The sequence below is a fragment of the Ictidomys tridecemlineatus genome, chromosome 6 (assembly GCF_052094955.1).
Source record: "Ictidomys tridecemlineatus isolate mIctTri1 chromosome 6, mIctTri1.hap1, whole genome shotgun sequence".
Classification (NCBI taxonomy): Eukaryota; Metazoa; Chordata; class Mammalia; order Rodentia; family Sciuridae; genus Ictidomys; species Ictidomys tridecemlineatus.
Window position 1 is genome coordinate 104,413,921 of NC_135482.1, and position 25,189 is coordinate 104,439,109.

The window sequence follows — 25,189 nt, forward strand, 5'->3', positions numbered from 1 at the left end:
GAGAATGGCGAGTGGCTCTGCTGGAGGGGGCATAAGGGAGCAGCTTAGTCATGACCAGCACCTTCTCTGTGTGGCCTTACCTCCAGGCTTCTTGGCCCCCACTTCTTCTTACTTCTTTTTGTGTGTCTGTGTGTCCCAGGGATTGAACTCAGGGGCAATTGACCGCTGAGACACATCCCCAGCTCTTTTTGTATTTTGTTTAGAGACAGGACCTCCCTTAGTTGCTTAGTGCCTTGCTGTTGCTGAGGCTGGCTCTGAACTCATGATCCTCCTGCCTCAGCCTCCTGAGCAGCTGGGATTACAGGTGTGTGCCACCGTGCTCAGCTTCTTTCTTACTTCTTGCTCATTCGCTCTTTTTGCCACCTGTGTCTAACCTACTCATGTCCTCAGTCTTTTTTCAGCATCTCTTTCCCCTCCTCTGTCTATGTTTCTAATTATTTCCCCCAGTTGGAGTGACTTGCATTCTTCTGCATTGAATCTCATTTTGTTATTTCCTGTCCCATATTTTCTAAACTCCCCAAGTCCCTTCTCATTTATTTCCCCATCCTCTCTGGTGCTGTTTGCAACACCGCCCAGTTTGTTATCATCTGCAGATTTAATTAGCATGGTTGATGACCCCTCTCTTCCACACCAGAGGCTATGGGGAAGGACAGGCAGTCTCAGGCAAGGCTAGATCCAAGAGTGTGTGCACTGGGTCACGGCTGTGGAAGAGCCTGTTTTGGCTGTGTGGAGGGGACAAGTTCCAAACTGGTCTCTCACCTCATATAGGGAAAAATGCCCCAGGAGCCAGGTTTTTCTGGGAAAAAAGGGAGGATGCTGGAAACTGGATTGCACAAACCCCTTTAATTCAAATTCCTCTGGCCAGAGAACACCATCTGCAGAATCTAATTATTAGCATTGAGTACCTGTTGTGTGCCAGGCATTGTGCTAGGTACCTTCCCTCCATTACCGCAGATCTTCACAGGAACTCTGAGGTCACCGCTGCTTCAGTTATTATTATTTTTTCCTATTTTACAAAAAAGGGAAACTGAAACTCAGAGGGATTATGTTATCGATCTCTGATTATAGAGGGAGGGAGAAAAAGAATGAGATTTTTCATCTGAGTTTCTTTAAGGTACTCTGCTTCTCAGCAAGTCTAGCTACTTCTTCTTCTCCTGTCACCAAAACCACTCTAGGCTAATGGATTTTTTTGTAGCACTCTAGGCAGGTGGGCTCATCTGGATATTTTGGGGAGTCCACAAAATGATTCCACTATTTATTATTTTCATCATAGCAATAGGACTTTTCCTGAGTGTACCTCATCGGTTCATTAATATCAGATCCTAGATATAGATATTAGCTATTTCAGTGGCTTTCATTATTAAACTGACTTCTTTGAACTCTACCTCAAAATATCTCAAATCAGAGTGTGGTGGGATGGAGGCAGGGAACTGGTGTGATAATTGCAAACACCAGAGCTAGCGTCAGGCTGATGGGTCTGCAGGACAGCACAAGTGGTTTTCAACAGCATCTCCCTGAGCATAGAGACTCAGGGGGGTCCCATATATCAGAAAGGGTAATTTTTCTTAATGTTTGATGTCCTTCCCTTTATCTGCTAAATATTAATGCTGCTCTCCAGCCACTATGACAATTGAGGGCCTCCACCCATTTCTAAAGGGGATGGTGCTGCTCTTGAGGTTTGTGCCACGGACGCTACATCAAGGCTCCAGAGGAGCTGAGCAGGTGGGGTTGTGTCCCTCCTAAATTCAAACATGTAACCTCTTGAAATATTGTTTTAAGAGAGTTCTTCAGCTGATGAGGGCTTATAATCAGTTTTGTTTACTTGCTTGGTACTTGGGATTGAACCCAAGGGATGCTTTTTCACTGAGCTATACCCCTAGGCCTTTCTATTTTTTAAAACAGGGTTTCGCTAAGTTGTCCAGGTTGGCCTCAAACATGTGACCCTCCTGCCTCAGCCTCCCAAGTCCCTGGGATAATAGATGTGTGCTGCCAAGCTGGAATGTAATCAGTTTTTGTGGAAGGTTTTAAAGCTTGTTTGTACATGTCTGAAGTCCACCCTGCCTCTCTGTCGGATCTCTGTTGTGAAGGATTGATGGTCCCCAGAAGGAAAGTCAGAGCCCTGACTTCAGAACCCTGCCTCTATGATCAGCAGAGGGTCACAGGCAAGCTTGTTCCTTTATTTTGTTGGACCACAGCTAGACCAATTCCAGAGCAGATGGATTGTTGTTGGTCTCACTGGAGAATGAGTGGAAGTTCTTCACTTGAGCACTCTTGAGAAAGGAAAAGACGTTTCTTCAAGGGTCCTCTTACTAAGGGGACTCTCTCATCTTTGTTTATCTCACTGAACATATAATGAATCTGGGTGAAAGTAACAGGTTGATCCATCAAGATCCCTACTGTGAGGTTCATGGGCAACAGCCACCTGGTGGACAATATGGCCATCACAGCCCATATCTCAGCATCCTGGCTCTCCTGCTTCTTCTCTGCTTCAGGCAGGCTGGCCTCCCATATGTGTGCTCTTTCCTCATTGAAACTTTGCCCATCTTGTTCGTTCTCTTCTGTGCCATCCACAATCCTTTCTGCATGTGAAAATCCTATCATAAGGCATTCAAAGTATAACTCTCTATAACATTGCCTCTGCCTCTTCTAGTCCATAACTCTTTGTTGCATTGGTACAAAACCAGCTTAAACTGACTTCAACAACAAAGGAAACATATAAATTCAGGTTACCAGAAAGCCCACCGTCAGGGCTGGTGAGACTTGATCCAGCAGCTTAAATAATAGCCCCAGAGATCCCCGGCTTCTCCAGAAATCTTTGTGCTTAACCTTCTGTATGGTCCACTTCATCCCTTGTTTACTGAATAACCCCTTGGCTGGCCCAGACCTTTCCTTTATCAAGGGCCCCATCCTCTTCAGAGTCTGACAGAGAAAGCTTCTCTCCCCCAAAACCCTGGCCAACATTTCCTTGAATCCTACTGGTTTTGATGAGTTCTGAAATGTGCTTGTAATGCAATTATTGTGGTCAAGGGGATGGATAGGCGAGTTTGCAAGCTATTCAGCCTTCTCTCTGGAGTTGTTGAAGGGAACAATTCTACTAAAAACATACAACTAAGATCTAGGAGATGAAAAAAAAATCTGATGGGTGAAAGGGAAGCAAAGAACAAATGACCATTCATTAGTTTTCTTGTCCCTTTGGACATTAATAACCCTAGTCATGATTGTCATTTTCCTCCTGTATTAGACATCGTTTATCTGGTTTCCAAAAAGATTGAAGACTGTGTGATGGCATGATGGCTTTTATTTCTTTTGTGTGTCCTTGACTCTTAGCACATTTCTGAGCACATGGTTACTACACAATACATACTTGTTGAGTTGAAAAATGTTGGAATGATTGAATCATAGGAAAATAGTGAAGATATTCCTTAGGGGAGAGGTGAGTCACCACCAAGAGAAGGCTGGGGAACATCACTGGGGTGAGGAGTTCATTACTGATAACATGAAAGTTTTATAGAAGTGTCTTGAGGAGTGGAGAGAAGGTAGTACAATTTAAGAATCATAAGTTTTGAGTTGGGATAGGGGTACTTTTAGGGATAATATAATGGACCTTTAAATGCTTGGAAAGGCTGCTCTCTGAAGCATCTATTTTCATATTGGTCAAATAAATGAAGGCCATAAAGGAGATAATGGACATTCCTACCCATAGATTTGATGGCTGTTGAACTTAGTGGTGCTCATTGTTTATCCCTAGAATGACTCTGTGATTTATTATCCAATCCAAGGCATTTTTTTTAAATGCTAGATGTTAGACTAGATGGGATGATGAGACAAGGGAAATAAATTGGGACCGTCCCAGGCCAACTAGGACACATTGGTCCTCTGTGGTCTAAATATCTCCTAGTCACCAACTGGGGTATCCTTTGCCCATTACTCTCCATCTGCCTTCTATTCCTTCCAGAGTGAAATGCTCCTAGTGTCCTGCTGGGGGCGAGTGGGAAGCACACACAGAGTTTGGAGTCTGCAGCATCTGATTCCACTTGCAGGATGTTGACTGTTCAAAATAGTTTTACTGTGATGAATGGGAAAGGGCAGCATTTCTCTGGTTATCTATGATCTTTTCTCCTCTGTTTGCAGCTGGTTCTATGTACCTGAAGCCCAGTTGTTAGCCTTCTTTAGTTTTGGGAGAGGTCCTGTCCTTTCTGCCAACATCTTCAGGGACTACGGATTCTTAGGCTTTTTTTTTTTTGGTAGAAATTTTTATCTGTGGCTACTGGATTTTAATCAGTCTGTTACTTTCAGCAGTGCAAACTCCCAAGAGAAACATTAGTTTGTTCAGTTATGTGTCAGGGACTGTTGCCTCGGTGGGCTTAGCTGTGATTTCCCCCACGATGGGATTATTAAAAAAAGGGGCATGTTTTATGATTTATAAAGTACCTAAATATATATAATCTCATTTGATCTTGAGATACCATGGAATCATCCTTCATTTCTGAATATTTGTTAATTAAAAAATAATATATATTTAAATGAGTATATTTATTTAACAAATAATACATTTCATTAAAAAATCATATTTTTAAACAAAAAAGTTGTGGGAAGTTGTGGCATTCTTTTATACTCTTGTATGTCTTTCTCCTCTGCCTTTATTGAGATATAATTGATATAAAATAAACTGCAAATATTTAAAGTATGTAGTCTACTGAGCCTGGGCAAATGTATATACCTGTGAAACTATCACCACAGTCAAGATAATGAATATATTACCACCTCCAACATTTCCACATGTCCTTTTGTAGTCTATTCTTCTCTCCTCCAAGTGATATTTTTTTTTTTAAATATTTTCTTAGTTGTTGATGGACCTTTATTTATTTATTATGAACTTATATGCAGTGCGAGAATTGAGCCCAGTGTCTCACAGTGCTAGGCAAGTGCTCTGCCACTGAGATACAACCCCAGACCCCTCCAAGTGGTATTATTATTATTATTTTTTTAATTGGTTGTTCACAACATTACAAAGCTCTTGACATATCATATTTCATACATTAGATTGAAGTGGGTTATGAACTCCCATTTTTACCCCAAATACAGATTGCAGAATCACATAGGTTACACATCCACATTTTTACATAATGCCATATTAGTGACTGTTGTATTCTGCTACCTTTCCTATCCCCTACTATCCCCCCTCCTCTCCCCTCCCATCTTCTCTCTCTACCCCAAGGAGAGAAATTAATTCCACGTGGTATGATTACCGGCAGTTATTTTAACAATGTTCCTTCATCTCAGAGAGTTATGGTGGTTTGTCAAAAATGGCCCAGCTGGTGTGTAACAGAGCTGGTGCCCAAGGCTAGGTCCTCTGGTCCTGGAATCCATGGCCTATCTTGTGTGATGGTGAAGAATGTTCCCTGTTTCTTCTAGTTGTAGGGTTTCTGCAGTAGAATGAAGCTCAGAGAACACGTCACACTCTGCTGTTGACTGCTCATGTGGATCCTTTCAGGGTGCTGAGTTGCCCTCAGGGGGACCTGTAGCTCAGGGATTAAGTGGGGAGTAGGTTCTCTTAATCCTCGTGGTGGTGGGTCTGAGTTCCATTTCCCTGGGTTGCACCTTGCTGCTGCTGATTCAGCTGGACTGTGAGCAGTGGTTCCTGGGTGACTCCTGTCTGGAGTGCACTGAGAAGCTCTCACTGAGAAGTACTGAGTGTGATGACAGTTCCAGAGATCGTTTCTTCTGGGTGCCCACCCATTTTGGTGCCCAGAAGTATGGCAAGAGTGGCTAAGTTTCCATTTCCCAGAGTCTCTGCTTGGGGAGTTTCCAGTCTTTAGTCGGGGACTAAGAGAAGCCTTTTTCATAAGAAGGGTCATAGTTCTGGTCTTTTAGGGTCTGGGACAGGGCTTGGTGAGTTTTGGGATCTGCTCTCTGCCTTTGCTGATCATTAACCATCATCCTCATCCTGGAGAGGTGATTTCCTTGCTCTCACCCAACAAGTTCCCAGGAGCAAGTTTTCATCTTTCTTCCCTTTGACAGGGAGTTCTTCCCTGTGCCTAATGCCCACTTGCGTTGTCTCTGGGAGGTCCCTCATTGTATATTGGGAGTTTCTGGAGCTGCAATAAAGTTAAGGCTTTGGAGATTAAGGCAATGACATGGATAGATGACGGTGTTCCTTGAGCAAAGCAGTTGTGAGACCCATCTCAGATAAATCCCTGTTCTTGTGTCAGAAGACCTCCATCCCAAGGCTGTCCATACTCCTCCTTGTTCCATGATAATGGCTTCCTAGCTGCAACCTCAGCATTGCCTGGTAGAGCTCCTCCATCTGTGTGGGGTTCCCTGGGGTTCTCTCACTCTCACTGTGGGACCATGTTTTTTTGGTCCCTGCTGATCCCAGGTACCTAGGTTGCTAATATCTTGGAGGAGTCTGTGGGAGCCTGTCTCTCTTTTCTCCCACTTTGTTCCTTCCATGCTTCTCTCCCCACCCTTCCTCTGACAGTCCCATTCTCAGGCCACGATGTGCTGCAGCTGATGTTCTCAGCTCACAGCAGGGCTTGGGACCAGAGTACACGGAGGCCTCTGGGGTCAGCACTGAGGTGGCTTGGCAGGACTGTGGGGAAGGAGGCTTGTGGAGTATCAGTTTCCAATGTTTGGCTGGGGCTGCCTCCCATTCACTCTTGTCTCTCTAGAGGGAAGACGTGGTCTTGGGAAGCCACATGCAATCTTTGGATTACAAGAGGACAAACCATCAGCACAATCTCACCAAGAGCCTGGAGCAGCAGCAGGAGTGCTGAGAGAGTCGGTTGCGGGTATAAGTCCACCCTACTCTCCAGCCCTAGCTACCTAATGTTTCGGGAAGGGAGGGGCTGCAGAATTGTCTGTCCCTTATGGACAGTGTGGATGGATGCTGGTGCCAGGCAACCTGGATTTCATTCTTGGCTCTTCTGGTGCTTAGCTGTGTGTCCAAGTCCAGACAATCACCCTGCAAGGATCCAGGTCTTCATTTGCTCTGAGAAATGTCGGTATCCTTGGAGGGCTTTCTGACTCAAGAGTCCTGCGGCCAGATCAATTCACTCCAGGGAAATTTCTCTCTGGCTCAACTCTGAGCTGTCAGCATGGGGATGTTGGATGACTCCATAGCACTCTAATGCTTGATGAGTTAAGATATCCAAAATATTTAAACTGGAAGTCTCTCTTATTTCCCAGAGTATCCCCGATACATCTCTTTAATGTTACAATACCCCTATAAGCTGATAATTATGGCAGAGAGATTCCAGGTCTCTGTAGCTTCAGTTCTGTTTAGGATGGCTTTCATGAGCACAAGAATGAGTTTGTGCAATTGCACAGGGAGCAGGGACTGCAAATGCAGTGAGGACTTGGGGCTACCAATTGGACTGGAGAAGCTCTCTCAGTTTTTTTATAAAGTTCATGATCAGGTGAAGACTTGAGTAACTTTCGTTAATTGGCATGAGAGAAACATTCAGAAAAGACAAATAATTAAATGATTTCATCAAAACTAAATTAGATTTAATTCTGTTGGCCACAACATACCAATTACTTTCTGGGCTATGATTGCCAGTTTTTGGAAAGTGGTCACAGGATTCAAATAGAACCACCAGGTGTATATATATTGAAGTTGCAGTAAATATTTATGGAGCATTAATCCATGCCAGGTACTGTATTTGGCTGCTAAGGACAAAGCAATCAATAAGATACATGCTTTCTCCATCCTTCTGAAGCATCAGGTCTAGCCAGGAAGGTGTCAACACCTACTGACAACTGATGGGTCACTGCTATGGAGAAGGGCAAGGAACTATGTAGGCAAGAGCATAGGACCAACTATAATCCGGAGGTACAGGAAAGCCCACCCCAAGGAAAGAATATTTAATTTGAGATCCAAATATTTATATATAGTTTCCTGGGACTGGGGGTGGAGAGAACTTTGCAATGGAGGAGAAAGAGTATGAGGAGGTCCTGAGGGTGGGAAGTTGGCTGGAGCAGTTGGAAATCAATGAGGAGGACTGTGTAGCTGGAAGCTGGGGAGGAGCAAGAGAGGTGTTGGTGCTTTAGACAACATTCGCATCATCAGGCTTGATACTGAGTCAACTTTAGAAGGAAGGGAGGTTAAGAGAGGGTAAAACACTGGCTGATTGGGCAGGACTTGGATTCAAGCTGGGTCCCTGACTTTGCCTCTTTGTGAAGCCAGTTCTCTGTAGATGTACTTAGTGGTGAACGGGTTTAGGAAAACACTTGACAACATAAATTACAAGAGACCAGTAAATCCAAAAGTCAGATTATAATTGAGGAGTGTTCATTTCTCTTGATGAGAACACTAACACCCTCTTCTTGGGCTCCTCTCCTTATTACCTAGGACTGGAGAAATAGATTTTGTAGAGCTTTGTGAAAACGGCATCACAGTGAAAGGCATTGCATAGTTTTGTGGGACATTTCAACTGCTCTGTCATAATATGTAAAATCATATTTCTTGCCCCTGGAATGGTTGTGTGACATAGATGGTCGTGCTTGGGCTCTCCTGCAGAAATATTTGTGCACTGATTTTCCTTTCTCTGATGACCAGAATCAAATTATAGTTACAGCTCATTTCGCATAAACTTTAATCTTAATTGCCTGAAGAGATTTGGGAGCTTCCCCCAACCATATTGATTACACATTATTTATTTATGAAACCTCTTTTAGGGGTGGGTTGTATCCTCCGATCTCACACTTTATGCCAACTTGCATGTCAGTTTCAGAAAGTCTTCTGACCTTGTCCTTGAATTCTGGAGACGTTTTTCTTTCCATATTTTTATTGGCACATTATATTTATATATAGTGGTGGGATTTATTGTTATATATTCATACATACATTCAGAATATCAAGAAAATTTGGCCAGTATTATTTCCCAATAGTTTCCCTTCCCTCCTCATTCCCCCTGCTCCCTATTCTCTACTCCCTATCTCCCTTCAATTTTGGTGTGTCCATCCCAAAAAACAAATGCTGAATATTTTCTCTGATATAAGGAGGCCAATTCGTAGTGGGGTTGGGAGGGGGGGCATGGGAGGAATAGACAAACTCTAGATAGGGCAGAGGGGTGGGAGGGGGACGAAGGGAGCAGGGATTTAGCAAGGATGGAGGAATGTGATGGACATCATTATCCAAAGTATATGTATGAAGACACGAATTGGTGTGATCATACTTTATATACAACCAGAGATATGAAAAATTGTGCTGTATTTGTGGAATAAGAATTATAATGCATTCTGCTGTCATTTATTTAAAAAACAATTTAAAAAATTTTTAAAAAAGAGAATAGATGGAAAAAAATTTGGTGTATGTGCGTTGGGGGGAGGTACTAGCGATTGAACTAAGGAGCATTTAACCTTTGAGACGCATCCCCAGCCCTATTTTATATTTTATTTAGAGACAGGTTCTCACTGAGTTTCTTAGTGCCTCACTTTTGCTGAGGCTGGCTTTGAACTCATGATCCTCCTGCCTCAGCCTCCCAAGCTGTTGGGAAGACAAGCATGCTCCACTGTTCCCGGCTCACCTAATTTTCTTTAATCCTTCCAACAGTCTTTCAATGTTTCTCATTCTCCTTATGCAGGTAAATAAACAGGATCCTTTGATTAAATGACTTGCTCAAGGTCCCACAGCTGTAAAACCCAGTGTGCAAATCGTAATCTGTTTGAATCAGCAGCTCCAAGCTCTTTTCATTCATCTACTTGGCCTGAAAGAATCCAACTCCAAAAATGGAAGGATGGGCATCAGTTGGACCTAGAAAACAAGGGCACTTTTTTTTTCTTAATACATGTTAACCTCCAATTTTAGATCCCTGGGATAGGGGAAAAAGAGCTTCTGCATTTGGTGATGTTTCTACTCAGGTTTTTTCATGCATTTGTTTGTGCTTCAGGAGACGTAGGCAGTCACACCAGCTAATATTTCACATCAGCTCATATTTCACATCAGAGCATGTTTTTCTTTTTATGAGAAGGTAACAATATTGCGTGACATGAAAGGAACATGATGAGTAGATGTTAGCACCACAAAATGGCATTCCAGCTTTTATTTTCATTTCAAACAAGTTCTATTTGGGGAAAATGGAGAAGCAGCCTGCTTTGTTGGAGAAAATTAATGTCCCCAGATTGGGAAGCCGTTTTGCATTAGGATAAGGTTAGGCTGAAATGGTCAGAGCCTCTACATTCATGTGGGCTAAATGAGGTAGAATTTTTTCTTTCTCATAAAAAATCTAGGAGGCAGTCCCGGGCTGCTACCATACTCCATGGGGGTCAAACTCAGCTTCTCTCTTGACCCTTGGCTGTTGCTGGTCTGGAGTTTGACTGCGGGGTTTATGATGCTCATATCCATTTCCCAGGCAGGAGATTAATGGGAGGGAAGAAGATGAAGGGCTTCTACTTGCTGTCTTTGAAGAAGACTGACAGAAGCTGCTTCACGATTTTACCTACACCACATCAGCCAAGAATTACTGTTACGAAATACCTCACTGTGAGGGAGACGTACTCTTGATTTTAGATGGCCGTCTGCTTAGTCAGAGATGAAGAAAATGAGGAGTGGAGGGTGTGGCTCAGGGGTAGAGCACTTGCCTAACTTGTGTGAGGCTCTGGGTTCAATTCCTGGAACCGGAAAAGAAAACTGAGAATGACTGTCAGGGGACAGCTAGCAATCTGCCACTAAGGTCATGGAATTTGATCCTTGGCATCCCTACTCTTTCTCAAACTTTGAACATCTGCACCCACTTAATGGATATTTGGCACACACCCAAACCACCAAGTCTAGATAAGGTTAAAAAGGCATTCATCCCAATTAGGAAGTAAAGACAAACCATAAGGTATTACAATTAATGATGTCTTGATTTCGTTTTAGTGAAAGGGATGGTACTGTCTGCCATCTTTCACCAAAAGCATCAATTCTGGAGCTATGAGAGAGCGAACTGGGGCTTCAGGTCCACCTTGTAGATGGCTTCTTTTCTTATCCTTCATTTATTACTGAATCAGAAAAGCTTAAATTACAGATAGAAAAGCAGCAAGTGATCGACGACTCTGCCTAGTAGTCGGGGAGATTCCAACCAGAGATGGACCTGGAAACTGGAGAGGTTTCTTGCTAAAGGCCAATTTCAGTGTTTTGTTAGAACAAAGTCACACTTGGGAGCTGGAAGGTTGAGTGCTTCATCTTAGGGCTGCTGTACAGATTCCTTATCTACCCTGTGATTTGATAATAGTCTGAAATGAGTGTTTGTGCTTTTACAACTCTTAGATGTGGTTTTTAACTACGCTCAGTAATAGGGCATGTCTCTCTTCAATGAGAGGTGAAAAACCACCAGAGCAAGAACTTCCTGGATTTGAAAAGTATTTTTATTTCACTTCCTGTATAACTTTAGGAAAAATCATTTAAATGTTCCCTGCCTCAGTTTCCTTAGCTCTGAAAAATAGAGATGATGCTAGCACTGGCCTTACATCACAGTTGTGAATATTGTGTTGAGCTAAAGCATGTAACCACCTAGCTCAGTTCAGGCACATAATATACCATTGATAAATGTGCATTGTGGACATTTGTTATTATTTTTAGGTATTTGCAAACTCTAGATTAGGTGATTCTTTCACATTTGTCTTGGGAAATCTTGGATAGTTTAGTGCCCATTCTTCTACCTTATCCACATGAGCTTTCATCCCTGAAGTGGGATGTGTTCTATATGTTTGACTTACTGAATATGTGTACTTTGGGGCCAACACTTAAAAAATAATAGAAATAATCTTCTTTTGCATTATGAGTTTCATAAAATATCTTTTTATCTTCACTTCAAAAACATATGTAGCTTCATAGTGTCCTTCATTGGGGAAAATGGTCTTCCACATGCCACCTGTTTCTCTACCCAGCACACTGGAAAGGCACAGTCAGAGGCTGTGAGTTGAGATGGTTTCCACCATTATTTTTAACACTAAACCAAGATCAGAGGGCATTATTGTTGAACCAAAAGTGGTCTCTGTGAATGAAGCCAGGGAATGATTTTCAAAAGAACCACCTGCTTGTGCTTGCTGTAAACAGAGTTGGTTCCTTCTCGGCACTGACTTCTGTGCATCCTGCTTCATAAAATACATGGTAAACTGGGTATGGTGGCACATGCCTGTAATCCCAGGACTCAGAGGCTGAGGCAGGAGGATCACAAGTTCAAAGCCAGCCTCAGCAACTCAGTGAGGCTGTAAGCAACCTAGTGGGACTTATCTCAAAATAATAATAATAATAATAATAATAATAATAATAATAATAATAATAATAATAATAATAATGGGCTGAGGATGTGGCTCAATGGTGGAACACCCTTGCGTTCAATCCCTGGTACCAAAAAAAAAAAAATCAGCAAACCTCCTTTCCCTGGAACATGGATATTCAGCAGGTAAATGGAATCAGGAGCTGTGGAGCACTTCTCTCTGTGCAGCACCCTTGCTGAGTCCTGATCTCTACTCTGTCCCTCAGTGGCTCTGTCCTAATGTGAATGACACAGCACACCAGCATCTTTCCACTGTGCTGCATGGATTTTATGGTGATTTTCAATAGCCATTTGATGAAGGAATGGCCATCAGTCTGTTCCACTTTCTCTTTGGACATAATATTGGTGATGAATTTTGCAGTTAAATAGTTTTAGAAATGTCTCACCAGTAATGAGACTTTTGCCAGTTTTTCCTGATTGGTTTTGGTCCTCTTTTATTCTTTAGTGACAAAATTGATTAAATTAATATTACAGCTGGGGATATGACTCGGTTGGTAGAGTGCTTACCTTGCATGCACAAGGCTCTGGGTCTAATCCCCAGCACCACACACACACAAAAATTAATATTAAAAAGTATTTCTCTTCCTGTGTGTGTTTGGGGAAAAATTGGTTTCATTTGAGGAAAAGGTTGAATCCCTGTTGTGATATGACAAATATTTATAATAGCCAAGGCCAAATGGATTACTCAGTTAATAAAACCTAATTTTCTACTATTCACCACCACAGTTTCTTTCCTTTTCATTTTTGAGTGACATCAATTCGTGTTCTGTGTTTTCATTGGAGCCCTGTTTAGAATTCTTGTTTATGATACTGTTTTGGGTTGTACTATTTGCATTATTATTTATATCACAACTCTTAGGCTTAGCTAGACCACATGTGTGATTTGGAACTATAACACAGTGCAATAGAAGAACAGAAAAACAAACTTGAACAACGAACAGTAAACACATGAGGATGAAGACAAATTGCAGGCTATTTGCTGCATGCTAGCCAGTGGTAAACTGACCAATGGTTATTAAGAGTGTAAAGCAATTTCTGTGAAAATTATAATTGCTTATGTTTGAAATCTGTGAACAAAATTGTTTCAACTCTTTTTCTTTCCTTCTGAAGTCTCTACACTTTCAGGGACCACACTTTGGGAACACTACCCTCTGGTTTTTTTTTGATGAGCACATTTCTGAAACATATGAATTGGATATGGGGTGGGAGGGAGCTGGTTCCTAATGAAGTTTAAAGGAAACAAAACCAGAAACTGAAGAACAACAAATCTGGGCTTCTAGAGTTGGGGAACAAGGAATTTAAGCTATGTCCTTACAAGTGTTTCCATTTCTTCCTTCTTTGTACCTTGCAGAATAAAAGCCAGGGATCCATCTTTGTCCGGATACACGCCCCGTGGCAGGTGCTGGCCAGAGAAGCAGAATTCTTGAAGATCAAAGTTCCCACCAAAAAAGTATGACAATGTTTCTCTTGGGTTCTGGGCTTCCTGAGGGCTGGATGGATGTGAATAGTTTGGGATTAGGGCCAGGTGGGATGTGGGTTTTGTGGAATTGAAATCACACTCATCTCCCTGGGGATCCTAAGTATGTGGCCATGAGGTGGATGGGACAGGGAAGTATGAGGAGAGAAATCTTTCCATTTCAGAGCTCTGTCTGGGCTGTCCTGCTTGAGAAACCAAATATGGCCCATTTTTAATTTCTGTTACAACTCCTTTCCTGCTTTTCTTGGGGTCCCAGAAATGCCAGGCACTTTTCTAGAGTGAATATAGCAATGAGAGTAGATGGCAAGCCATGCTGACTGGGTCATCAGTGTGCAGGGAAAACAGCACCCGACTTGCTGTGGGGGCACCTATTTTGGTTCTAATTCTATCACTGAAGATTGTGCAATGGTGAGTCTCCACTTATCTCTTTCATGAAATGGAAGGTGAACTGATTAAAATTATCTGGGATATGTTTTCAATGTGTTCAGGCCAGTGCCCACCTCTGGGGTTTTGTTTCAGTCTGTTGGCATGGAATGGGGTTCTGGTGTCAGTATTGTGAAAAATACCAGGAGGTTCAGCTGCTCACCTGGGTTGAGAGTCACACGGTAGAGATGATATGTCAGGTAGTTTTCAGTTAGAATGGTCTACATACAACTTAAAAATCTCCCCATGGAATTCCTAGGTGACATGTCTCTTTGTGTAAAAAAAAAAAAAATCCAGCAGACAGCTCCAAAGAGAAAGGAAGTATGTTTACATATCTTACTTTTTTTTTTTTTAAAAAAGGAATTTTAGGGGAAAGGAGTGGTTGTGATTGATTCTGACCACCTGAGATGTCTCTTAGGGAGGATCCTGGGGCAGATAGTAATGTGGTTAACTGTGGGTGCTCTGTGGATGATCTCTCTCTATTTCACTTTCTTTCTGTCTCTCTCATATTCCTGTAGTGTTGATTCAGAAGTGGTAACAGTTTTTTCTCTTCATCATACTATCATTACCATGATTTTTATGTTCCCAACCATTATTAGAATCCATATTTATTGCATTCTGCACTACCACTTCCCACTATTGGTAGAATCACTACATTCAGCAACACTGTGTTAGTTTTTCATCACTGTGACAAAATACCTGAGAAAAACAATTTAAAGATTTATTTTGACTCTTGGCTTCAGTCCATGGTTGGCTGGCTCCATTGTTTTGGACCTGAGATGAGGCAACATCATGCAGGAAGGGTGTGGCGGAGGAAAGTTGCTCAGCTCATGGCAGCTGGGAAGCAAAAAGAGAGAAAGGGTCTAGGGACATACCTCCAAGGACCCACTCCTTTCAATTAGGTTCCACCCCCTACAGTTTTCACCATCTTCCAATGGTCTGTGCAGCTATGAAATTTCCCATGGATTAATCCATTGATGAGATCAGAGCCCTCATGATTCAATCACTTTCCCAAATCTCTGCTTCTGAACGTTGCTGCACTTGGGACCCAGGAGTCTTTGATGGACACTTCATATCCAAACTGTAACAAACACCATTCTGATTTACATTGTTGGCTATGCTAATACCATCTTTATTGCCAGCAGATCTACTGTCTCCGTCAAAAATCACTCCTTAAATACTAACATGTGACTGGGCCATCATGAATCCCCTGCTTAAAAAGAGAAAAAGCAATAGATTCTGTTCTTACAGATTTATTAAGATGAACCATACCTCAGTGGAAGATGGACAAATGCCTATTAAATAATGAACAAATAAAAATATGAATTTTAGCTACAAGTGTTTTGCCTCTAAAAGGTAAATGGGGTGGGCATGTTGCATGCTGGAGTATCCACAAGGACTGCACTGATCTTTCCTCCTCAGTCTCGCTGCTGTGTGCTTCATCTCCGTTGTCCTCTCATTCCTAATACCAGTGCCCTCAGATGCAGGCACATCTTTGTTCTGGACCTTTGTTCCCCTTCAGCTGACAGTCTCCCAGTCTCCTGGCAATGCGACCCAACTCTCAGCCTTGGGTGGAGGCTTCTGCTCCCCTCTGTTGGGCACCTAACTTGGCCAATCCTTTCATTTCTCTTTTGCTTCTCTTTTCTTTCTAATTCCTATATATTCTTCTTTCTTTTTTTGATTTATCTGAACAGCTAATGTTCTCTTAATCTCATTCTATTTGAATGTAGTTTTCTGTTTTAATCTCTGCTGGCTGATCCTTGGAAAGTAGGTGAGCAAAATTCTATATCCCATGACATTTTTACCTCCAAGGATGATCCTTTTGGCAGGGAACCTACCCCTCGTCCAGCCCCAACTCAGCCTGCCTTTCCTCTTTGCCCTCCTCCTCAACCTTCCTTTGTTCTCAGGTTTGCCTTCTCCTTTTCTCTTTCCCTTCCAACTTCCTTAGCCTCCCTCTCTGTTCTGTGCATAACCAGTCAGAACTCTGCCCCTCTCATTTCTCTGCCACCTTCTCCTCCTCATTCCCAGGCTCATCCCTCAGTCATTCCTATCTCTGGTCTCTGCTTTGTCCTGTCACAGGCTCAGATCTTCAGAGCCTAGTTTTGCATAAAGGACATATTTGCTCTCAGAGGTTCAGTGCCCCTATACACCAGCTATTTGGAACTGACCATCTATAGTTTATGTTAGGCCTGAATTTGTACATGAGTCGACATAGGCAAGGACATATTACAAAGCAGCCACGTCTTGGTTTCCCTCCTGCCTTTTTATTCTGGCGGCATAAGGTAATGGAAACTGCAGTGAACAAATCTTCAAAACAGACTTTTGCCCTTATTAATGTGTGATTTGGAGATGTCACTTTCTCTTTCAGAGCCTCAGTTTCCTCATCTGTAATTTGAGCATAATAATACCTGCCCTATTCTTCTCTAGGTCATTATAAGAATCCAATGAGTGCTGTTGAAATGCTGGGGTTTGTCATTGTGTCTGTTTTCTCAAACATTTTTATTTGTACACTCAATTCCTAGTCTCCCAGTCAACTTCCTTCCTGACCAAATAGGCAGCCAACACTGCTGGAGCTCTGGCTGTGCGAAGTCTTTGGAGAGGCACTGAGGCTAAGGAAATAGCTCAGGCCCTCAGGGAGCTGATAGTCACAGGGTGACAGAAGGAGTACACAGACCCAGACTTCAGAGCAGTGATCAAATTCTATGTCAACAGCAGCCTATCAGCAGAGCACAGATTCAGTCTGTCAGTCTGGTGGATTAGGGAGCCTGGGGTGAGGCTAAGCCTTGTCTTGCTTGTACAGGCTGCAGATATAACAGAAAAGACTTTCCCCAGTGTTTGTGGGTCCCAGACTTGACACAGGTGGACTATTTTGGCATCCTTCTGCAGGTTCAGCCACATGGCCCCAGATCTTCTATGTACTCATAGAATGCAGTGGCTTGTAGTTGATCTCTCTTTGGGCATTTTAAGCAAATGAGGAGGATACAGCTTGGTATGCTGGGTAAGATGCATGTGTTTGTAAAAACTAACCTGAAACTCTGATCCCATTGTTGCCATGTGGGCTGACTTCTGTATCTGCAGCGAGAGAGGGGCATGGAGAAGGAAGGAAGGACAGGGTAGTCTGTGGAGGGCCAGCATTGGGCTCAGTGGCATTTTCACTTTTTCATTGGGTTTGGGATGGGAGTAAAATGAGAATAAATCACATTTGCAGAGAGCTGCATTCTGGCGGGTAGAATGTGAAGGAAGAATGAGGCATGGGTTGGGATCAGTTAAGCATCCTCCAAGCCAGTGGGGTTTGGATCATAACCCAGCAGGGTCCAGAGAGACTGAGAAGACGGGGAGGAGGAAATCACGAAGTCGATCGCAAACCTGGACAAATCCGTGGTAATGCATCCAGGGACTCAGAGTCCTGAGCATAGAAATTAACTGGGAGGGAGAATCTTGGAAGGAAGCGTTTGTTTTCCAAAAACAACAGCAAAACAGCCAGAATTTTGTGAGGGACACTCAAAAGTCTATGCACAGGAGGGTGGGAAGGCCTGGCCTTTTGGCCCAGAACAGGCTGAGAAGGTTTGAAACGGGTGTTTCTGGGGCAGGTGCTTTCATACTCCTCCTAGATCGTAGTCAACAGCGATGTTTCTTTCTCATTCACTTGTTTACTTGTATGAATGAACACCCTTTTTTTTTCCACCCTTGACATCTACATTCCCCAAACCCCTAGATTAGCCTGAGATTGGATGAAGGGTTGATAGTGGAGGCTATTAGATGGAACTTTCTTGTCAATGAAATCATATTGATCCACCCAAATTTGGAAGAAAAGACATATGGCATGCCTGGGAATGGGTGAATATCACTTTTGCTCAATCTGCCAGCTCTGTTCACTGTCCTGGGGATCCTGTAAGGACTTTGCCTATGTATCCTTTGTGTGCATGAAAATGCTCTCAATTTCCAGCAGGTTATACGTCTTTAGGAATGCAGTCTCAAGAGTCCTGCACATCTCCCAAACAAGAGTAATGATTATTTTGGAGGGCTGTAGCAGGGAGCAGTGAAGGTATGGGTAGAAGGCTTGGCATAGAGGCAGGCCTCACATGATAGCCACCATTATTACTGTTGTTGCGGTGTCGTTCATAGTGAGGCTTTTTCCCTTCTCTCTTTCTTCACAGCCAGCATCTGCAGCACTGGGGGAAACAACCCCTGTTTCTTTATTCTGCCAAGGCAGCCAGAAGCCCAGACATGGAATCTGTGGGAAAGCAGGGACAGATGGCCTTTAGACTACATCCTGGGGGATTTCTGCTTCTCAAAGCACAGGACCTTGGGACATTCCTAAACATGATGGTTCCATGTGCAAGGTCTGCAATGCAGTCCCCAGGAGAAGCCAGCAGGAGCAGTGCTCAGGCCCTGCTGTGCAGGAAGGAGATTGAAGTCACCCATTTCAAGGGAGAGAGAGCAAGGGAGAGAAAGCAAGTGTGAGCTCTAACGTGGTTCCTGCCTTCATGAACCTAGCTTTATTTGGTTCATATCTTAGTTTTTTTTTTTTTCAAAATGAGACTCAAGATGGGTTATGATGAAAAAAAATGAATGTGAATCGATCATTTAGAAAAGAAGACAAGTGAAAAAGAATCATGATGGGGGGAAGTGGGGAAATAATGATAGTAGAAATTAAAAGATAAGGCTGGAGTGGTGGTGAATGTCTATAATTCCAATGCCCTGGGAGGCTGAGGCAGGAGGATTTTGAGTTCAAATCCGGTCTAAGCAAATTAGCAAGGCCCTAAGCAACTCAATGAGACCCTGTCTCTAAATAAAATACAAAAAAATAAAAAGACTAGAGATGTGATGTGGCTCAGTGGTTAAGTGCCCCTGGGCTCAATCCCCAATAGCACCTCCCTCCAAAAAAAAAAAAAAAAAGAAATTAAAAAATAAGGTGAATGATGCACATGAATCAAAATTTCATTTCATTCTGGTAGTAAAGCAGAGGAAAGACTATGGCTCACATCATCAATAGAAATAAGTAGCTCATTTGTCAGAAGAGGCAAATATTTTTCTGTTGCTAAAATATAATTTTTATCTAAGGGACTATGTTTTCAGCAATAAGTTCCTATAAGGTTATGGAATGTTCTTCATATGGCCACTTCTTAAGCTAAATTTGCATAAAAACTGGGGAAGAAATGTTAAGCTGTATTTCATGGTAGGGTGCTGTATTGCAAAGCACTATATGCAAATTTCTGATGAGCTTATGTGATAGAGCAGAAATGCCACTGGTGCTTTAATCTCCCCTGTGGAACCCATATTTTGAGATATTTGTATCTACTAAAATTTCATTTATTAAAGAATAACTCATTGTCTCCTTTTCACTCGCGGAAAATACATATAATTGCCATTAAGGATTTCTAATTAGTTTGAGAAAACCCATGTTTCCACACTGACCTGATACAATTCCAGTTTACGCAAAGATACTTGATGTTTTAATTAGCTTGAGTGTCTCCTTAAGAGGAAGTCTTAATTCCATTAAGATTAATAAATCATTGGAAATTATTCTTAGAAACATGTTCCTACCTTTCTAGGGATTATGATTTGGTAGCTATGGTTTTGCAAAAGTCTTGCAGGAAGGCCATCCCCTGGCTCATGTTACCTACTGTGCCTCAGGGTCTCTGCTTGGCCAGGGCCACAGCATCTCTTGCTTCACAGCATTTGAGGATTGTATTAATCAAAGTTTTCCAGAAAAACGGGAGAGAGAGAGAGAGAGAGAGAGAGAGAGATAAAGAAATGAGATTATAAAGAATTGGCTTATGTGATGTGGAGGCTGAGAAGTTCTAAGATCTGCTATCTGCAAGCTGGATTCCCAAGAGAACCAGTTCCAGTCCAAGTCCAAGGGCCTGAGAACCAGGAGAGCTGATGGACTTCTTGTCTGAAAGTCAGCAATCTCAACACCCAGGCACTGATGTTTCCATTCAAGTCCAAAGACAGAAAAAGGTTGCTATTCCATCTTAAGGCACGCAGGTAGAAGAGTCCCCTCATACACATCTTTTGCTCTATTTAGACCTTTAACTGGTTGGACAAGTTCCCACACAGGAGTGAGGACAATCTGCTTTATTTAGTCTATTGATTCAAATATTAATCTCATCCTTAGACTCCCTCACAGATAAACACCAAATAACGTTTGACTAAATATCTAGGTGTCCCATGGCTCAGTCTGATTGGCATATAAAATGAATCCTCACAAGACTTGTACTTTTAAAGTCCATAACAATCTTCATAAAGGAATGGATAGTGGTAATCGGTAAGATATGTTTAGGTCCTAACTTTGGAACCCATGAATGTGATCTTATTTGGAAAAAAGGTCTTTGAAGATCTAGTTAAGTATATCATCCTGGATTATATGTATAGCCCTATATCCAGTGGCTGGTGTACTTATGGGAGAAAGATAGAAAATGATTAGAGAGAGAGACAGAGGTTGGTGTGAGGCAATACAAGCCCAGGGGTGCCCGGGGCTACCAGAAGCTACAGGAGGCAGGGAAGAATTTTCTTCTAGAACCTTCAAACGGGATATAGCCCCACAGACACCTTGAGTTTAGACTTGTGGCTTTCAGAGCTATGGGAGAATAAATTTCTTGAGCCACCCAGCTTGTGACAAGTTATTATGGCAACTCTAGGAAATGACTTCACCTTTTCTTTGGGCTGTAAGCAATAAGCAAGCAATCTCATGGGCTCATTGACTTGCTCTGCATTCTCGGAATCCACTTTTCAGCTTCTGAGATGACTTGGAATAGCCCTCTCCACTCATTGCCATTGGGCTTGGGGTTGTAAGGAAGGATCTTTGTGCATGGATCTTCCTGCATGACCTTGGCCTTCATGAATACTTCTCTGCATTACATTCCTGTTTGGAGGAGGCAGGGGGGTCTGGGAGAGGCTCACCATGGCAAGGATGGTAGAAGGAGATCCAGCATGGCAAATATCAGGAAGAGCTGTTTATTCAATTCAACAAGGATTTTTCCACTGATAACCTCTATTTTCAGAGATAATTAGTGGTTTGATTAAGTAAGAGCTTCTGTCTTCTTAAGAAGTATCTTCAAACAATTCACAATTTTCAAATTTGACTTTGAGAAGGAAGGTTCATAAAATCACTTTTAACAATGTCAACCAAAACCAAGTATCTTAAAATTGAAAGATTTGTAGTAATAGTTCATATGTAGATAATAATTGAATTTAATATGTAGTTAATGCTTCCCAGTTGCTAGGTTAATTGATTAGAGCATTATGTACATTATTTTGTTTCTATCTTCAAAACACTATGCGATAGGCATTAGTTTTAGCCTCATTTTATAGATGAGGAAACTGAGACTCAGGGAGATTAAAAAACTTCCCAGCTCACACAGCTTGAAGGAGATAGATCCAGGGAATCAAAACCATGTCTATATGACTCCACAGCTATGATTCTGCTCTGTTATTTTACTAAAAAATCCATAATTGGACTTGAGGTATTAGGTGATGTGGTTTCTCAAAGGGTATTCTATAGAAAAATAGTCTGTTTTTACCAAGAACAAACTCAAGAATCCCTAATTATTACATTTTACTTGAACAATTAGAAGTTCTGAGAAGTCTTACAGTAAGAAAATGGTTTGTTGTTCAGCCTTTTTCCTCCTGAACACCTATGAATATCAAATGTTATTAATAGATAATGTTAGGCAGAACATGCTCTGTGGAATTCTGTCTTAGATTAAATAATCCTGGACTGGAAGAGGCTACATATTTAATTTTCTACTTTTTGTTGCTATGGACTAGCTCGGTGAATTTCTTATCATTCCTGGATTATAGTTTTCTTACCTATAAAGTAAGGAAGTTGGACCCTCAGTTCCCTATCATAGTTTTAAAATGCTGTGGCCCACATATAAACCAAATGACAATTTGTGAATTTGTGACCCCCCTCCCATTATTGATGTTAGAAGAGGGACTGGAAGACTTATTATTATTATTATTCACAGTCTGATTGTGTACAGATATTTAAGTGTAAAAATGTCCGTGTCTGCCACATGTTTAAGCAAAGTCATAAGTGAGGAAGTACATTTAGCCTGTAGCTTCCTATTCTGCATTTGCAGCTTTCCAGTATCCCTGAATTTGGTCACACCCCTGGGTTTTCTCTGAGTTTTCCTACCCATGCTAGACTGCTCCCTCACAAACCATGTCTCTCTGTGAAGCATATATTGTGCTCCCTGATACAGATTCTTGTCAAAAGCAGAGTACTTCCCTCTTTTTTTCCCTATGGGATGGAGCCCTCTCAGGTGCTTTAAATATTTATCCCTGGTCTTAGAATGTTCTCTCCATGTTTCCTTGAATAAACAAATACCACGCATCCTTTGCATCTCAGATCACTTTGACCCTCTCATTGACCCTGTTTTATTTCTTCAGCTTGAATTGATCTCCCCTTTTCTGGGTTCTTAATCAACGTACAGTTGATATGTGTCTTATTCATATCTTTAACTGTTTGGGGTAACTTCAAGTGTACCATAAGTCCCCTGGGAGTTGTAACTATATTTTATATTTCTTAGGTGTTCCCTGCAACTTTAGAATGGTGTTCCATAAATAATTGTTGCTCAGTAAATACTAGATTGATTGGCCCCGTGGTGCCAAATAACTCTGGTTTTCCCCATCCCCAGGACCTTCTTTTGGATCACGATTCTCAGCAGAGTCCCTCAGCATAATATTAGATGTTTTAGTTTACAGCTGAATACAGTCATTATGAAATTCAACAAGCAGTCACCCTCACTCCCTTCTTACCCTGACCAACTTCTTTTTTTGTCAGGTGACAATTTAGTTACTCCTTGGAACTATTGTGGTACTTGAGTAAATCTAGGAAATAAAGATTAGGAGGAGCCGTGAGTTTTATTGAGGCAGTGAACATGTAGTCTTTGCCATCTACTTAGCCTTCAAGATACTTCTCTGGACATATTCTTTTTATTATTATCATCAATAATTTTTAAACGAACCAGAACTGTAGCTGTTTACATAGGGCTGGCTGGCTATAGGTGGGGGCCTTCCTCTTGTTGTCATTGCCTGTTCTCAAACATTTGTTTTTAATAGAGGCACAGCTGAGAGGGTAGGGTTTACATTTCATATCTTTATGGGCTTTTTGGTGCATGCTCTTTGATTACTATTTAAATAGGGTGGAAAAAGTGCAGAATGCTTTGACTTTTTATTCCTTTGTTTTCTGTAATGCTTCTCATCTTCAAAAATCAGAGAGGAACAAAATTGATGGCACCTAAGTGTTGTGGTTCCGGGGACAAAACTGAGATGGCACAAAGCCATGTTCTAGACATGCAGACAGGCCTGGTCAGACCATGTACAGGACTTGGAATGGATAAGCCCGACCCAGGGTTCAAGGACAATGAAGTTAAAAACATGAGAATGTCATAGGAAATGAATTTTAACTTTGTTGTGTTTAGACTTACAATGGGGGAAAAAAAATAAGATCGAAGTGGTGGTTTTCTTTGTTAAAAGTCTTGTCTGTCTGAAATGGAGAGCGTATGCCAGTTGGGAATGGCTGGGGCCTGGTCCCTGGACTCTCCATTCTCGGCTGGTGGGCTGAGAATGGAGAGTGTGGGTAGGCTGACCATTGCATCTATCATCCAAACTGGGGCAGTTTTGAGAGTGAAGGAACTGTTAGTAATAATTATGCAGCATAGCAGTAATAAACCAAGACTGTCCTGAGTCCCTGGGACATACAGTCACCCTCCACCCATAAACAATATGGAAACAGGGTCCCATCTTATCCATGGCAGCTCCAGTGGATGGGTGGGAAGGAGCTGGCATAGAGGAAGGGTAGAGAAACAGGCAGTAACAGTCCACTGCCTGCACTTGAGCTTATGGACAGAGTTTTTACCTCATAACATCCTGTCTTGCTCACACAGCTCCCAAGATTTGGAATTTTGAAAACTTGTTATTAAACCATTGGCAGCTTAGAATTGACTGTGGTGGGAATATTTGCACTGTGGAACTCAGCAACTGGTACATATCCTCACCGCCTCCCCACCTGCATCCACGTCCCCAGGAGGCTGTTCCACACATACCAGACCTGGGAATGGGAGACTCCAACTCACAGTGGGGGCAAGGTGGAGCCTGTTGTTGTTAGACTCTTGCCCTGGTCACCAAAGGGCTACTGGTCAGAGGAGGGCCAGTAATGACAAAATGTATGTCAGGAACTCTGAATGGATTCTGTATTTGCTGCCTTGAAAGCAGAAATTAATTGCCCACTGCTCCTCCCACCTGCTTGTTCTGTTCCAACCACAGAACCACAGAATTTGTTGTGCCTCCGGATGCCAAGCCTGTTTCCCTTAGGGTTTTTCTGCCTGCCTTTCCCTCTCTCTGTTAGACCTTGTCTTGATACCTTCAGAACTTGCTCCCTCACATCTCTGGAATCTCTTTTCAAATGTCCCTTCCCTCAGACAGGCCTCTCCTGACCATCCTGTGTGTAAAATAGTCACATACCCCCTTCCACTCTCCTTCCTCTTACTTATTTATTCTCACACTTAGCACAACCTAATACTGAGTCATGTCTTTGTTTCTGTTTATTGTCTGTATCCCCACTGCATTGGACACATGAGGGCAGGGATCATGCTGTGCTGGATATGCAGCACCTAGAACAGTGTCCCATACAGACCAGGCCCATTGTTGACAATGAGTGAACAAATGAGTCACACAACCAGATTTCACCCAGTGGGAGAGGCTGGGTGGCTTGCCAAAGGGATGCTGAGATGAGTTCTGAGACCCTATCCAAGTGTGCATCTGGTAGTACACATACCATTTGTAGCCATCCTTAATCTGAGTTCTTAGTAGCCTTTTCAGTTGACAAAAAAAAATATTTAAGAAGTCTAGTTATACCTGGGATATGGCTAGGTTGAGTATAAGAAGCCCTAGCCCTTTGATTAGTTATGTTTTCCATCTATCCATCATTTATCTTCATCTATTCACCCACTGATTGATTGATCCAGCCATCCATATATTCATTATCCACCCATTGATTGATTTATCTACCCAT

General features: G+C 42.2%; 1 protein-coding gene across 4 annotated transcripts in view; it reads left to right on the forward strand.

Moving 5' to 3' along the window:
- The window catches only part of Ano2 (anoctamin 2), a 352,659-nt gene that overhangs the window by 77,327 nt on the left and 250,143 nt on the right, over window positions 1–25,189 (forward strand). For all 4 annotated transcript variants that reach the window (XR_013423166.1, XM_078015366.1, XM_078015367.1 and 1 more), the window contains one exon: window positions 13,618–13,716. Coding sequence is in view for 3 of the 4 variants with exons in the window: in XM_078015366.1 (XP_077871492.1) it covers window positions 13,618–13,716 (99 nt within the window). In the remaining variant the exon portion in view is untranslated. The remainder of the gene's footprint in view (window positions 1–13,617; window positions 13,717–25,189) is intronic.